Genomic DNA, 16744 nt, shown 5'->3' with positions numbered 1-16744 from the left:
GTCGCTCCCCTTGCGTGAAATTCACACAAAAAAAAAACTCCCTGGTGTCTAATGGTTTCTGCCCCCCTTGTGGGCAGATTGGCCTCATCAAAATAGGCCAATCTGCCCCCAAGGGGGGCAGAAATGGCCTAAATATAATTTGTCCCCTAGGGGAGCGACCCTTGCCTAAGGGGTCGCTCCCCACCTAAAAAAAAAAGAAAACATAACAAAAAAAAAAAATAAAAGAAATGATCCCTGGTGCCTAGAGGTTTCTGCCCCCCCTGGGGGCAGATCGGCCTAATAATAGGCCGATCTGCCCCCAGGGGGGGGCAGAAAAGGCCTTCCCAAAAAAATGCCCCCCCCCTGGGAGCGACCCTTGCCCAAGGGGTCGCTCCTGTTGCATGAAATTTGCGCAAAAAAAACAACTCCCTGGTGTCTAATGGTTTCTGCCCCCCTTGGGGGCAGATTGGCCTCATCAAAATAGGCCAATCTGCCCCCAAGGGGGGCAGAAATGGCCTAAATATATATTGCCCCGTAGGGGAGCGACCCTTGCCTAAGGGAAGGCTCCCCACCTAAAAAAAAAAAGAGAGCATCACAAAAAAAAAATAGCTCCCTGGTGCCTAGAGGTTTCTGCCCCCAGGGGGGGCAGAAAAGGCCTTCCCAAAAAAATGCCCCCCCTGGGAGTGACCCTTGCCCAAGGGGTCGCTCCCGTTGCGTGAAATTCGCGTGCAAAAAAAAACTCCCTGGTGTCTAATGGTTTCTGCCCCCAAGGGGGGCAGATTGGCCTCATCAAAATAGGCCAATCTGCCCCCAAGGGGGGCAGAAATGGCCTAAATATAATTTGCCCCCTAGGGGAGCGACCCTTGCCTAAGGGGTCGCTCCCCACCTAAAAAAAAAGAAAACATCACAAAAAAAAAAAAAAAGGTCCCTGGTGCCTAGAGGTTTCTGCCCCCCCTGGGGGCAGATCGGCCTAATCATAGGCCAATCTGCCCCCAGGGGGGGCAGAAAAGGCCTTCCTAAAAAAATGCCCCCCCTGGGAGCGACCCTTGCCCAAGGGGTCGCTCCCTTTTGCCAATTTCATTGAAAAAAAAAAAATCCCTGGTGTCTAGTGGGGTTTCAAAAGCCGGATTGCAAGCAATCCGGCTTTTGAAACCTGTGAGAGACTTCAAAGGGAAGGAAATACATTTCCTTCCCTTTGAAGCCTCTCGGGGCTCGCACGCTGACGTCACAGGGGGGGTCGGGGGTGGGAGGGGAAGGGCTTCCCCTTCCATCCCTGACTTGGGGGGGTGGGGGGGAACCCCACAGAGGGAGCGCTTGCGCTCCCTCTGGGCTCTGGGCTCTGTGCACAGGACGTAATGGTTACGTCCTGGGCACAGCAGCACTGTGCCTCAGGACGTAACCATTACGTCCTGGGCACAGAAGGGGTTAATCAGAGTAAAGGAAATATCACACTGAACCTAAAACAGAGATATAAATCAAGTCTGTCACAGCTGACCCAAATGTTCCAACAGAAATACAATTAATGGAGCCAAAAAATATTTAATAAAAAAATTATTTCTTGTCAATATAACCTGTTCTCCAAAACATGTTAATGAATGGAGTGTGTGTGAAAACAGCGTTTCCAAAAAAGAGGTCTATAAGGAGTATGTATTACAAATTGAGCAAAACGATATCACAGCTTAACAGTATGAAAGCAAACCCTATGTGTGAAGGTTTGTTAGTATAAAATTTAAGATAGAAACTTACAGATTTCCCCTTTGGCATCTTATCTTCACATGCCTGTTTGGAAAGGTCCTGCCGACCGATTAAGAGGCAAACAGCTTCCGGCCAATCAGAAGCAGGCTGCTCACGGCACTGATAGATAGCATGTCTGACTGGAAGAGCAACTCCAAACGGCAGAGATTCCAAGTCCCTTAAAGTGAAACCTTTAATAAAGAGAAAGATAGTAGGATTCATATTTAAATCAATTAATTGATAAACACCACTTGCATATACAAGTAACTAATTTATTGATTAAAGTAATATGTGTGCTTTCATTGTACTAGCTGCTTGCCTTAGCACATACAATATCACATGTAAAACATACTCCAAATTGAAAGGAAATACTTTGTCTATTGAGGAATAATTAATAATGAGCAGACGATGATGATGTTGATGACTTAATCACTGTTTATGTTGCATTCTTTTACAATACTGGTGAGAAAGGGAATTTAGAAGGTCTTTATCGCTTAGCGGTACTCATAATTAAAAAAAGAAAAACAGTAATGCTTCCATGATTAAATGCTATTGTAAAGGAAGGCAAAAAAGATACACAAAGCTGCCTGCTAGGTTTATGTGATGCACGCACATATATTGTACCACTTTTATAAACCCTTTCAAAATCAATCTACTCAACTTCATTTCAATGTTATTCTTTAATTTCATTTTTAATTATCAATCCTGATTGATTCTTTATTTTAATGTTTTAAATATTCCTTTCACAAACATTGTGATATAAATGCATATTTATATTTGGGTATTGAAAATATGAGGAAGAATGACACTTATTTAGAGCATTTGTACTAAACAACACACCTTCACACAATTATTACTGCAGTGCAAAAACCAAAATCCAGTTTATTAACACAGTAGAACACAGCTGATGAAAGCACTCTTTATTTTCTTCACACAGCATAGTGTAATTACTCTACACAAATGTAATTCTTTGTGTTCTGGTTGAAACCGAAATACACCCTGACATTCAAATGTTTTGGTTCAGACCAGAATCCATAACTAGCACAAGAGAGACACTTAAATCATAATTTGCAAACCAAATGCAATGTTGCGGGCTTGACAATAATACAAGTCAAAAAGTAACACTACCTAAGAGCACAACGTACTTAAACAATGATACATAAACAAATACTACATTTATAGCTGCCTCTTTCGTAGGGTTTTTTTAAAGGATACACAATGTTATTTTAATAACTACTGTAATTGCATCTGTTACTTTAAGGGTGACATTATGAGTACTGCATTTCGTTGTTGAGTTATGAATTGTAGTCCTAAACATAACTTGCAATTCCAATGGTAATCCACAAGCAACTTTAACTGAGGTTTTTCAAGTTAATCTGTAAGGCTTATGTTGAGGTGCTATATCGAATTTCATATACTGTATAACGTCCCTCCAACCTTTAGTTTTTTCAGTGAATTTCTGTGGTTTCTTTTAACGCACACGTTAATATTTATGTCGGGTTGCGGCAAGGCAATCAGGGCCTTGCTTTTACCCATGATCCGAGGAGGATCCTCAAATCTGCATATTGGCCAAAAAAAGACAATGTTTTGGGCCATGAGGGATCCCTAAAGCACCCCTCCATGTGTCCTATGAAGTCAGGATACCTGTACCCTTATATATTTTTACACTGCCCCCCTGACCCAACACCCCCCTCCCTATATATACAAATTTGTTTTTTATTTAATAACTAGGAAACTACTGAACGGATTTACACCAAAAAACTAAAATGCATCTTTCTGGACCAAGAGCTACCGTTCTGCCAAATTTGGTGTAGTTCTGTCCAGTGGTTTCAGAACGCTATCAATGTTCAAAATCCACATGGAAAAATGAAAGTGGAAAATGTGTTTTGGGACCCTACCTTTTTCCTCAGCCCCCGGTTGACGGTCCCCCCAAAACTTTCCAGACAGCAGCTGAAGTGACCACCGTTGTTTCCTGGAAAGTTTTTTGTGAAGATTCATCAAACGGATACAAAGTTATTAGCAAAACAAACCTGTTTTTTTCTATCGAAACTAGCTCCTAAGAATAACTACCTAGTGGTGAACACCACTAGGGAGGGGGACAAACACCTTTGTCAAGGCATATTTTCCAATCTCTCACAATGGTGACTTTTAAAATTTGGTTCCAAATATATTCAAGAAATCTGTAGGCTCCTAAGAACATTTTTTTTTCAGAATTTAAATTTCTAGATGAGCTTTTTGCTGTATGTTGGTGGCATTCCTCCACTTATTGTTCTAATTAACTTAATAAAGGGTGTTTTTATTCCTTGATACATTCTGTATGCAAAAATTGTAATGGACACTTAGACCTCCATTTATCTCCAATTTCCCATTATTTCCACAAAACTTTAACTTAAGAAATGGAACTTACTTATTCTGCTGTAGTTTCCAAATACATAACAGTTTTTGCAATGTGCAGTTTTTCTTCCAGTTCAACCCTCAATTTTAAGTTTCAATACTTTTTTTAAGCTTAATGAAATAAGTACAAGGAATAACCTCAAATTAATTGTTGCTTATCTTACATTTCAACTACAAGTAACAATTTGTATCCCACCATCTATTGAGACTCTTGGGGGTAGGAGTCAAGTCAAATTATTCAATCATTGTCTCTACTGGGCAACCCATTGCTTCTACGTTTTTTCTTTTGATTAAGGTTTGCTTATTTAAAATGATTTGATACTGCAGATTTCTTTTTTACTCCCAAGCCATATGACGCTTTTGTATTCTGTGATCAGAATTTCCAATGTTCTTTCAGCATTTTAATTGGCATTGTAATGCATGAATGCAAAATTCTGAATCGCACGTAGCAAAAAACTTCAAAGAAATTTTCTTACCAAATTTGGGAAGTAAAAGTAGTTATTCTGCTTCCTAAACATTATTGTGAGGAATATATTTTAGCCACGGAAAGTGTTTTTTCTGATTGATATGGTCCTTTTTAATTCATGGACAAACTGACACAGGTTATTTTTTCACTTCTCTAGTTTGAAAATAGCAGATCTGATTGGAGCTAATGTTTTTTTTTTAATTTATATTCCTAAACTGATAACTATGGAGAAAACTTTTAGTAGAAATCAAGGATCATTCCGTTCAGTGTGCCAAATATGAATCCAGCAAATGCATTTTGCTAGAGCCTCAGAAAAAGGAATTATGTCACTGTGCACTCCGGTCAAGGAAGTCAGGAAGTTGCTGCAGTGCCCTTAAAAAAGACGTGAGAAAATATGCCCATCTTGGCACAATAAATGTACACACTGTTACGTGAGACAATAAACATGTTAGTGCAACAAAAAATATGTCTGTGATTGTGCAGAAGAATTAGCCTGACACTGCATTATGGAATCGTTCTGCCATTGCATCAGTACAAATAGCCTACCTTTGTTCCATTGAATGCATCCACCATTACATCACAAAACAGTCTCACTTGAGCAATACGTCCTACATGCCTGGGTGCACAACAACTCACCTGAGCCACATGAGAAGCCTCGTACAAATGTCAGAAAAAAGTCACATACTGCGCCAGAGACTAAATCTATCACTGTTATAAAATCCATCCACTTTAAACCACTGTGTATGCACCTTAATTTTTCATGGTATCCCTATTCAGGTTTTGAAGAACATGACCATCATGTTAGTTCAGAATATGCTCATTACAGTACCATATACAAATTATGTCTCACTAATATGCCGCTCTGTTTAATTAAAGCTCAACTTCACCCCTGAACACGTCTCACAAATTATACCCCTCAAAGTGCCTAAAACGTTGCTGCATATGCCAAACACTTGTATAGCATTACAACTCACCTGTTGCAAAAGATTAGATGCATATGGCATGGGTAGAGGATGCAAAATACCATTTGTGCTGTGAGAAAGGGAGCCAGGGTATATCCCATTGCTTCTATGCATCCTATGTTCAAGCACACACACACTCACAAAATTAGGAAGTCAAACACATTTGTAATAGCAATTTGGACATTTTACTTTATAAAAAAAGTCTCACCTACAGTTGTCATCCAGACAACCAATTTCTCAGAGAAGCTGGAGACACAGTTGCTTGGTTTGAAACTTAGCCTGGCAAAGAAAAGCATCATAACATTAACTAAGATTATGCATATATACATATACACACATATACACATATATATATATATATATATATATACACACACACACATACACACACACACACACACTCACACACACGTCACCTAGTGATGGTCCCCACTAGGTAGTTATAGTTAGGACCTAGTTTCCATAGAAAAAGCGTTTTTTTACGTGCCGGCTGACGAATCTTCACAACATTTTCCAGTAAAATAGGGTGCTCACATCAGCTGCTGTCTGGAACTTTTCAGGGTGATCCGTCCAGCGGGGGCAGAGAAAAAGGGGGTGTCCCAAAACGCGTTTCCTCCATGTTAGTTTCCGTAGGGATTTTGAACAGGTATAGCTGCCAAACCACTGGAAGGATTAACACCAAATTTGGCAGAAAGCTAGCCCTTGGTGATTTGGTGTAAAACAGTTGATTAGTTTTTGAAATATTAAAGAAAAAACACATTTGAATATATAGGGACGTAAAGGCTCTGCGAACCCTTCCGATCTTGTACTGGGATCTGATTGGCTGCCAACACTTCAACAACCAAGTGTTGACAGCCATCTTGCAAAAAAAATAAAAAATAAAAATATATAAACAATAAGAAAAGAGGCCAGGGTAGGAACACCCTGACCCCTTAGATGTGGTGCTGGGGTCCGAGAGGGACCCCAGAGCAAAAAAGCACTTTATAAAAAAAAAAAAGAACTGAAAAAAAAGACAGCAAAATTACAACGGGGGTCACAAATCTTCTGTAAAAATGTAAAAAAAAAAAAAAAAAAAGTTTTTAAAATAAGAACAAGTGCAGCCTCCCACGCTTGTTTTAAGAAAGGCCCCGGGTGGGCCAGGTTGCGGGGGCATGTTAAAAATAAAGAAGGAGGGTGCACGGGGCCCCGCTCCTGGGCTTATTTATGCCCCAGGGACTGCCACCTCCCCGTAGCTAAAGTAACAATGAACTCCGGGGAAATATTGAATTGGGGCTAAATTAACAATTAATGTGGGGGGCATGCAGCCCATCCCCCATGGACCGCTACCTTCCTGCTGTTAAAGAAACAATGAACATGGAGAGCTGGGGTGGGAGGGGGAAAAGCATGAGGGACCCCCCCCCACACAGCGGCATGCGGCCCCACCTCCCGACAGCCACAGGGACCGCCACCACCCTGGAGCAAATAATGAATTACATGCAGGGGGCGCTAAAAAATAAAAGAATGAAGGGGGTTTGTTGCAGACCCCCAGGCCCTGGGGACCACCACCTCCCCAGAACAAATACAATGCTGGAGGAGGGCCGTGAAGCCCTCTTCCCCACTCTGGACCATCACCTCCCTGGAACAAATACTGAATTACATGCAGGGGTGCTAAAAATAAAAGAATGAAGGGGGATTGTTGCAGACCTCCGGTCCCAGGGACCACCACCTCCCCAGAGCAATCACAACTTTGAAGGAGGGCCGCGCAGCCCTCTTCCCCACTCTTGGCACTGAACCAATGTGGTGTTGCTTACTAACAAGTAGAAAGTGCTCCAGTTTGATAGACATTTTGTGCAAAACTGTGGATTCTTGTTGGATAAACGATCAGGTGAGCTTCTCTTCTGGCAATGATGCTCATTTCACAGACATTTAACCTCAACAGGAAGCACTTACAAATATAAACGTAGCAGGTGTCCAGTTGAAGCTCCAGCACTGGTAAGCACAAAAGATCCAAACTCCTGGGCTTGGCGAAGGCAAAGCAAGTGAGTTTAATCCCAGATATCATACTGGAAGACAATCTGAAATCCTTCATCTACTGCAGTGCAATCACACACATTTACACCCACTCTCACACCAAGAGACACCCTCTCATACCTATTCTCATACCCAGAGAAACAGACTCTTTGGCTAACTCCACCCTAACACGGCCAAAGGCCGTGCGCAGCATGAGGTGGAGTGGTTAGAGGATTTGGCTGCAGCAACTGGCCACCGGGCAGGCCCTGCATCCGCCCCCCACCGCGCACGGCCAAAGGGCATGCACGGAACAGGGTTGGGTGGTTATCGGAGGTTGGCCGCAGGCCAGACCCTGTGACCAACCCCTGCGCGCGCGACCAAAGGCCATATATGCGGCAGTGGTTGGATTAAAGTATAATGAAAATTACTTTACCTTCCAAAAACCATAGACATTCACTTAAAAAAAACAAAGGTTACAGGGATGTGAATTTACTAGCACTAAACAACAGAAATTCAGCAGTTTAGTTAGAGTCTTTTCAAGTAATTATAACTTGCGGCCTAAGGTAACTATAACTTGCGCCCTCACCATGCACTACTAATACCTCTAGATATTCCAGCACTCAGAACCTTTATAGTGTCTATAAAAATAGCAATGAAACATTAGAGGTCAGATTATTGAAGAAAAAGCTGTGCACGGCGAGGGTGAAGTTAGAGTTACCTTAGGCTGCTACTTATAGTTACTTTAAATACCTAACTAACTGCTGAATTTTTTTGGGTTTTGTGCATGTAAATGCAGAACCTAATTATAACGTCCATGTAACCTTTGGTTTATAAAGTGAATATATACGTGCATATATATATATATATATATATATATATATATATATAGGGTGCAAACGTGAGGAAGGGACCATTCCTCCACAATCTCCAAAACAAACAATTGTGAAACAATTGATTTGTTGCACTCCAAGAGTTTAATTTCTTATATCCAAAGAATTTACAAAAAAGCACATTAGATAGGCTCACATTTTCAACGTAGACCATAGAAATTTACCTGTTATAGTTATTTCAAGTAAGTAGAACTCCTGCCCCCACCATGCACAGTTTTCTCATGAATAATTTTACAGCAAGCGTTGCAGTAATATTATCAATTATGTTATAAAAGATGTCTTGAGTGCTGCAATATCTGGAGTAATTAGCAGTGCATGGCGAGGGCACATGTTTTAGTTATGTTAGGGTACAAATTATAATTACTTGAACAAACTAACTATAAGAGGTGAATTTCTATGGTTTTGTAGGTTTAAAATGTGAGCCTAACTATAACGTACTTGTAACCTTTGTTTTTTTAAGTGAATCTCTTTTTTTTCCTTTTTTTATTCTATTGTCTCACTGTAACATCCCTGTAAACTTTGTTTTTTTTTGTGAATTTCTATGTTTTTTTTTTTTTACGTAATGTAATTTTAATAACTATACTTTAATCCAACCACCGCCGTGCATGGCCAAAGGCAGGGGTTAGCCATAGGGCCTGCACCCACCCACCTAAAACAACCCAAAGGCCTGCAACCTACCCCATGGCACTCATGAACTGCTTCTTTGTTCAGTGGAGATGTGATTATATTCCTGTTCATCAAGTATGTGTCTCCAAAGTCAGTGGGAAACACTTTCGGGGGTCAGTTTAGCAAGCTGTCCATCTTCCTTGGAAAAGGGATAACATGATAACTTCTTTCAGCAGCAGATGACAGGAAAGAATCCACACATTACAGTCACTACATCAGATAATGAGCTCAAAAGCAAGGATGCAAACACCTCCACAAACACAGTTTATTCATAACTTTTCACTGTAGAAATGTAGAGAAAATGCACTTGCTTTGCCTTGGTGATGCGCACGAAGTTAGGATGAATAGTACGTTACAGAAGTGGAGCTTCAACCTGGGTGCCTGCTTTGTTTATATCTGTAAATGCTTCCGGTTGAGGTTTTTTTCCCCCTGTGGAATGAGCATTGGGCCCGAGTGAATCCTGCCATGCGCATTTTTCTAAGAAGAGGCTAACATGTTCTGCAGAATGTCTACCCAACTAGAGTACTTTCTACTGGCTAATTAGTAAGTGCTATCTCATTGGGTAAATGCATAGTGCATCTCTTACACTACAGCTGGGTAAAAGACGCCGAGGTAATGTTTCCAGTTTCTTTGTGTGTCTATAACTTAGCCAATGTGATTGTTCCTTGAACATCTTTATCAGATAACTCCTGAAGGTAGAACTGCAGAGAAAACACACTTGAATGATTTGTACTTTATAGAAGTAAGTGTTTCTTTTATTTATTTATTTTTGACAATGGAAGGGAAGCTTTGAGGCTTCCCCTGTGGTCCCAGCCGACTCCCTGCCGCCAACAGGAGCCAGCATTGCTCCCACACACACGGAGCTGTGGAAAAAGCAGCTTCCTATATGCAGGAGCAGTACTTTCACCTCGTGCACAATAGTGGGCAGGGAAAGAGATGAAAACTCTGCTTCCAGCAAGCGGGAGCATTTTCACAGCTTCCACTTGCTGGAAGCGGAGTGTTTGCTTTTGCTTGGCAGGAGTTGTCACAACTCCCGACAAGCAAAGGAAAACAGCTACCTCCTGGGGGTGGGCACCTTGGGGGTTAGCAGGAGCTGGTCCTGGGGAATGGTGGTCCCCAGGGCTACATATGGCTCCAGGAGGGGGTCCGCGCAATCCCCCCTACACCCTCCTTTGTGAATATCTTTTTGGCCCCCGGGACCTCCTCTTTTAAATGTTAATGTAGCCCCAGGGAAGCGGCAGTCCCCCCCCCCCCCCTCAACATTCGTTTCATTTAGCCCTGGGGAGGTGGTGATCCCCGAGGGGATCCTTACGACCCCCATTGTAAATATTTAAAAAATAGTGCCTGGGAGGTGGTGTTCTCTCGGGGGGGATTGGGGATCCACAGAACCCCAGCACAGTTTTAAAATGTACCCCTGGGGAGGCGGTGGTCCCCAGGGCTTTTAATAGTCCTAGGAGGGCCCCCTCCACACACCCTCTCCTTAATTATGAAAATAAGTATGCCCCAGGGACAAAATTAAAAGGATTAAAATTCATGTTAAAATATGAGAACATTCACAAATTTTGCCGTGAATGGACCCCAGGACCAAGGCTAGGGGGGTTAGGTTATTCCTACCCTGCCGCCCCCTTTTTGGGGGGGTGTGGGGGGGACTCTGCTGAAGCAGAGTTCCAAAATGGCTGCCAATGCTTCCTGGTTGGAGTGTTGGCAGCCAATCAAATCTCAGCACAAGATCAGGACTATTCTCAAAGTATTTGCCCTTCTAGATATACACATTTGGATTTCCTTTAATGTGTCAAAAACTACTGAACGGATTTACATGAAATAACAAAAAGCGTGACCTATTGGCCAAAAGATACATTTCTGCCAAATTTGGTGTCATTTCGTCTAGCGGTTCGGGCAGCAGGCATGTCTAAAAGGTCTCTGGGAATTAACATGGGAAACCCCCGCCCCCCCCCCCCCTTTTTTTTTTTTTTACTCCACCCCATCCTTTACTCTGCCCCCACTTGCTGGATCACTCCGAAACTTTCCATACACAACTTGACACTTTTTGGGGAAATTTCTGGAAGATTCGTCAAACGCACCAAAGATATAGTCAAGTCAAACAAAGAAAAACACTTTTTCTATGGAAACTAGGTATGTATGTATGTATGTATGTATATATATATATATATATATATATATATATATATATAGAGTTGGATCCAAATCACACCATAATTACCTTTTATTGTCCTGTTCCTTTTGCTGTTTTCGTTGTCCTACAAAAGAAATATAAATTTTCAATAGGCATCTCAACCTATTTTGAGCTCCCCAATGTGAAAGCATTAAACAAGAATATGTTGCAATTCACTTTATAATTTAACCAATAATTATGCAAAAACTTAAACATACCTGCAGTTATTTTGGACAAATAGTTTGATGACTCATTTAAGAGAGCTTTCTCATCCCCTAGAATGTACAAAGCAACGCTCTGTAGGGAAGGAAAGTAAGAAATGATTAAACTCAACATCATACAATATTTATCTCTTCCATACCATATGAATTTACACAAACATTTCTTTAAGGACAGATTATCAACAGGGTCATGTTTAGTTATTTTAAAAAACCATTGACTGCTTATATCTCCTATATTAGGCCTGAATCTTTCACAAAGTGCTTTAACTTTAGTTGTTTTAAGTTTCATTTATTTTAACTGCCATTTTACCACCTATTTGTATTTTATACATGCTCGAAAAATGTACATTTTCAACTGAAACCGCTTAAAATAAGAACAAATTCAGCAGAACTTAACTATTTCTGATCATTAGTCTAATGTCAACCAACATATAACATAAAAAACATAAATGCAGGTTGTGCCTGAGCACTGCTGGAGCGTTTATGTACCGAACAGTACACTGGCCAGAGAAAACATTTATACCTCCAAATATAATATCAAGGTCAAGGCCATATTTATTGTTTCAGTTATTTCAACCATAGCAATTTAGACAATCAACAGCATTACTTGAATAAAATTAATTACAACTATATGAAAAATAATATTCCTTCCTCTCAATACGTTATTACAAACAGCCATGTTTCTCCAAGACACTGTTATATTTGAGTGCCTATGGTCCTAACCTCTTGACGATATTCATTGAGAAGAAAAAAAATGAATTATCTAGGAGGTTTTAGACTAATAAATATCAATAAAACAAATTATGAATTTGAGAATAAAATCAGCTAGAAAACTTCAAGCCTAGTGACAGCGTCCATTCTTAATTATACTGAGAAATGCATTGCAAAGGGCGGGTACCAAAAATATATAAAATGAAATAATAAGGAAAAGAAGAGCCATATTATACCACTGAAGTATGAACAGGCCATTTGATTTAAGACTTTAAACATTGAGTTTCCCAAGTAAGTTCAATGCTCTGAATACACATATTGCTTACAGTGTCATAAACCTATGCTTAAGAATATAGTTAACACATTTTCCTTCTTTATTAAATTACATTCAGCTGTTTTACGGTAGAACTAAGGTCATGCGTCTTACAAATTTGCAGTTTAGCTGCGGGTTTAGACATGCTAAGATAGCGGTTCTACAAGTCCGATCTTTAAAACGTTCTTTAAAACTCGTTTTCAAAAATGTTTGCCGAAGTTCTTGCAGACCTAGGCAGATACAAACAATATGAATCGAGTCTTTCTTATGCAAGTCACAGTGTCTGTAGGTCTGTGAGTTGGGATTTCTCCACGATGGAGTATTAGCACTCGATGGAATACTACCTAACCGCAGATGCATGAAGGTGCGTTTCATTCGTGCAGGGAACAGGACTGGGAGATAAGATGCAGGAGACAAGGTAGTATATTGACTTATTAGCATCCATGCATGTGAATGAGCACTAAATTTAACTTTATCCCCTAGAAACGATGAACATTTTACCGCTTTGTTCATACCATTTTTGAAGGAACTGTACTCCGGGCCAACATTCCACAATTCTTGCAGGCCCAGCTGAATAACGGCTAATTGGAAGACTTCTGGTCATTCTGAAGCGCTTTATACCATGTTTTGACCGAGCAGTTTTTATTGCTAAGTCTTGCCGTGGGAGTTCAAATTCTAATCGAAGTTGTGCTGGCGAGGTTGAATGTGGCAATTAAAAACACTCCTAAAAACCCTCAGCTGGATTCCGTCTATCAAAGCAGCATACGAGCCGTTCGTCACAATAGCAGTGTAAGTGAGTGTTGGCAGTAATTTTGATGAGATTACTGTTGGCAACGGATGAAAGGAAGGACCATCTAGCTGCCTGAAAATTGAAAAAGCGTGGGCTGGTGATGCTGCCTTATTCTTGATGTAATGTTTCTGCTGTGTAAATGAACCCCAGGCATACAAATATATAGCAAGGTATTTATAGTGTTACACAATGTCTAATTCGTCTGGGCCAGATTAATGGAGAATGACCGGCGAGGGCCAACTAGTATAACTTCAGCCACCCTGATCTGTTGATTGGAGGTTATGTAGGCAGATAATTAATTTAGAGACCATTGCAAGCATAAGTTAGTGTGGCTAAGCAGCACTAGATCGTCTGCATAAAACAAGTGGGTAAGAGAGTAGGATCCTAGACACGGCAGATGTGAGTTCACATTATTCAAAATTCGATACAGATCTGCGATAAAACGAATAAATAGGTGTGGTGCCAGCACACACCCTTGTTTCAATCTGGAAGAATACATGATAATTTTCCTCGAGAGTTTTGTACCGGCACCAATTTTTACCTAACCCGTTGTATCTGAATAGCATTATTGCGTTGAGCAGGGAATCTGGGAGGCCCGACCAGTGGCGTAGCGTGGGTTGTCAGCACCCGGGGCAAGGCAAGTAATTTGCGCCCCCTAACCCAGGGCAAGGCAAGTAATTTGCGCCCCCTAACCCGTGGATTTAGTCTCTTCCAAGATGTTGCGCCCGGTGCGGCCGCCCCCCCCCCCCCCAGCACCCCCACGCTACGCCACTGGGCCCAACTTACTCCAAAGCAATTGCCTATTAACCCGATCAAATGAAGCTTTGAAGTACATGAGTGTACGATAAAGATTCGTCTTCAGCCCTCAACACTGTTCTCCAAGAAAATATGTCACATGTATGTTACTTTTTGTCCTCACTCCTTTCCTAAATCCTGTTTAATTGAATGGGACAATGTTGTTACTTTCCGACCAATCTACCAGATCTGCAAGGACCAGCAAGGCAAAATACTGTGCCTCCTCGTCGAGGCGGGCTATAAGCCTATAGTTATCTAGGTTGTCCCTGTCCCCTCCCTTATAGATCGTATTAATTATAGAACCACGCCAAGACTCTGGAATAGTGCCAACTGATATAATTTCTTGGTACAAAGATCTTAAAACTCCTGACCGAAATACATCATCCTCCTTGAAAATGGCTTGAGGTAAGCCATGTGGGCCTGGGGCTCCATTTTGACGAGCCTTCATCAGATCACGACCAGTTTCTGTGAAATTATCCTCAACCACAAGTGGACCTTGAGAACATGGTGTTTGAGATATTACCAATCCTCTTGCAGGTTCAAAAAGATTACTTATTTGTAGGTTTGTCGAAAACACTTCTACAAGGTGTTCACCCAGGCAGTCTCTGTTACATTCCAGTTGTTGACTGGATTTCCTGAGATCTAGGCAGTTAACCATTTCCCAGAATTCTCTGGCATTCGTCTGTTTTGCCACATATATTAATTTTGACCAGAAGAGATCTTTATGTTTGTCTTTCTCCTTCCAAAATCAGGTTTTATAATCCTTCTTGGGCCTTTTTTTTTTTTTTTTTAATTATTATTATATATATATATTTTTTTAAAGAGTCCCCAGAGAGAGCGACTTTCTGGGCAGCTTTCAAAGACCATGCCAGCCTCTTTTGCTCTTTCTTTACAATCTGCATTGTTTTGAAAGGCATACTGGGCCGGTGGGATCCAGATTAGTGATGGGGCGGGTAGCAATTTGCTTGGGATGCTTGCTAATAGATTCTTGCCAAAACACTTCCAGGCCTTAATTACTTCTGGGTGGGTATCTAGACTTTGTCAGTAACAATTTGGTGGTTGTAGCAACTTCCTCAAACGTTTCTGAAGACCATTGCAGTCCCTTTAAATTTGTTGATCCGATGGTTTCTATTTGAGGTGGAGCTTGAATATGAGATGGTGGGGTAGATCCCAGCTGTAACATTTGAGAAGCATGATCACTAGATAAACTATATTTTATTACAAATTGTTGTACCGAGGGGATAAAAGGTAAAGTTACTACTGTGAAAGTGAACATTCATAATGACTTGGGACCATAATATGTATAATTTGGGGAGAATCTCCTGGGCATCTTCCATTTAATACCTGCATTTTTAAGTATTCTAATGACGTTAGTATGTACACACCTAATCGATCATGATGAGTGCCTTTTTGTGTCCTCTGACTCGGGACATTCCAGCACAAATTATCAACTGTGCGTGATTTATCATCCTCTACAACTTGGAGGAGGCTTGTGTTGAAGTCACCATTCAGTATTATGTCCCAGTCTGGGGAGAGCTGACGGTACACTGTAATTATGGTCAATATTTTTCATATTGTTGCCCCTCTTCCGAGACACAGCAGGATGGATGTAGGAATTAACCAGCAGCAGAGGGGCTCTGAATTGCAAGGCCCAGTTAGTAAGTTTTATTACCTGGATATCGGGTCTACTAGTGGAAGCTCTTCAATGTCAATTTTTAAGTTAGAAGAAAAATATACAACCAAGCCCCAACTTGGCCCGTCTAGTCACTTATGCCTAACTGCCTAGTGAATAGTAGGACACAAACCCAGTTAATGGCAGATCGTGTTGAGGCCACGTTTCTTGAAGAGCAATGACAACCATGTGATTCCAGCTTTCCGGAGGAGTACCACTTTGCAGCAGCAATTGAATACCAGCTATATTTCATGATAGTAAACATAGGGACTTTTGCTTTTGGCTAGAGTCCACTGAGATCTCTACTCATGTATTTTGAGAGGTTGTTGATGCTGGCCAACATTATTAATATCCAAAGGTTTGGGAGATATACTTTTGGCCCCTCTTAAAACTGATTTAGGCAGCTTGGAAGGATTTCTATTGAAAGCGGAAGGCAATATCTTGAAGGCTTCGGTATAACTAATACTATCCCCCAGCTTTCAAAAGTTGAAGAAAAGGGCAGAATCAAATCCATTATTTCAACAGATTTCCATGTGGTGAATGTGTGCTTTGATAGATTATTAGTGATTGCTGGCAAAAATTCAACCGCTATTAGGTCTGCTGATATTAACTTTCTAAGTGCTGGAGCTTCCTTGTATTGACATTTGAAATAACTTTACAGTAACTGCCAAGCATTTTCAGGATCAACAGGGTATTGGACCACCCACATGTTTCAAAGATGAAATTGCATCCATCCTCCACTCACCAGGTATTGTGAATCTGGTCTAACATGTAAAGTCATGTTTTCAAGTCTTTCTTGACAAACTGGGAAGCTTGATCAAGCAGTTTCAGACTAACTTGTGGTGGTGGTTGTGAGGTAGACTGAGCCGAACACTGAATAAGACTAAAATTCAAATGTTTAGCAACCATTTATCTTACTTTGTAAATAAATAACTTTCTGAATGACACCTTAGACGTTTAGGCCAGAAAATATCAGAAACAGTTAAAGT

General features: G+C 40.9%; 1 protein-coding gene across 2 annotated transcripts in view; it reads right to left on the bottom strand.

Moving 5' to 3' along the window:
• The window catches only part of ANAPC1 (anaphase promoting complex subunit 1), a 614893-nt gene that overhangs the window by 391459 nt on the left and 206690 nt on the right, over window positions 1-16744 (bottom strand). For both annotated transcript variants that reach the window (XM_069234703.1, XM_069234704.1), the window contains exons 21-24: window positions 11472-11550; window positions 11302-11338; window positions 5744-5814; window positions 1726-1904 (exon numbers count right to left, since the gene is read on the bottom strand). In XM_069234703.1, coding sequence (XP_069090804.1) covers window positions 1726-1904; window positions 5744-5814; window positions 11302-11338; window positions 11472-11550 — 366 coding nt within the window. The remainder of the gene's footprint in view (window positions 1-1725; window positions 1905-5743; window positions 5815-11301; window positions 11339-11471; window positions 11551-16744) is intronic.

This window comes from Pleurodeles waltl, chromosome 5 (assembly GCF_031143425.1).
Source record: "Pleurodeles waltl isolate 20211129_DDA chromosome 5, aPleWal1.hap1.20221129, whole genome shotgun sequence".
NCBI lineage: Eukaryota > Metazoa > Chordata > Amphibia > Caudata > Salamandridae > Pleurodeles > Pleurodeles waltl.
The sequence above is the reverse complement of the archived record's forward strand: the minus strand, read 5'-3'. Positions and strand labels throughout refer to the sequence as shown.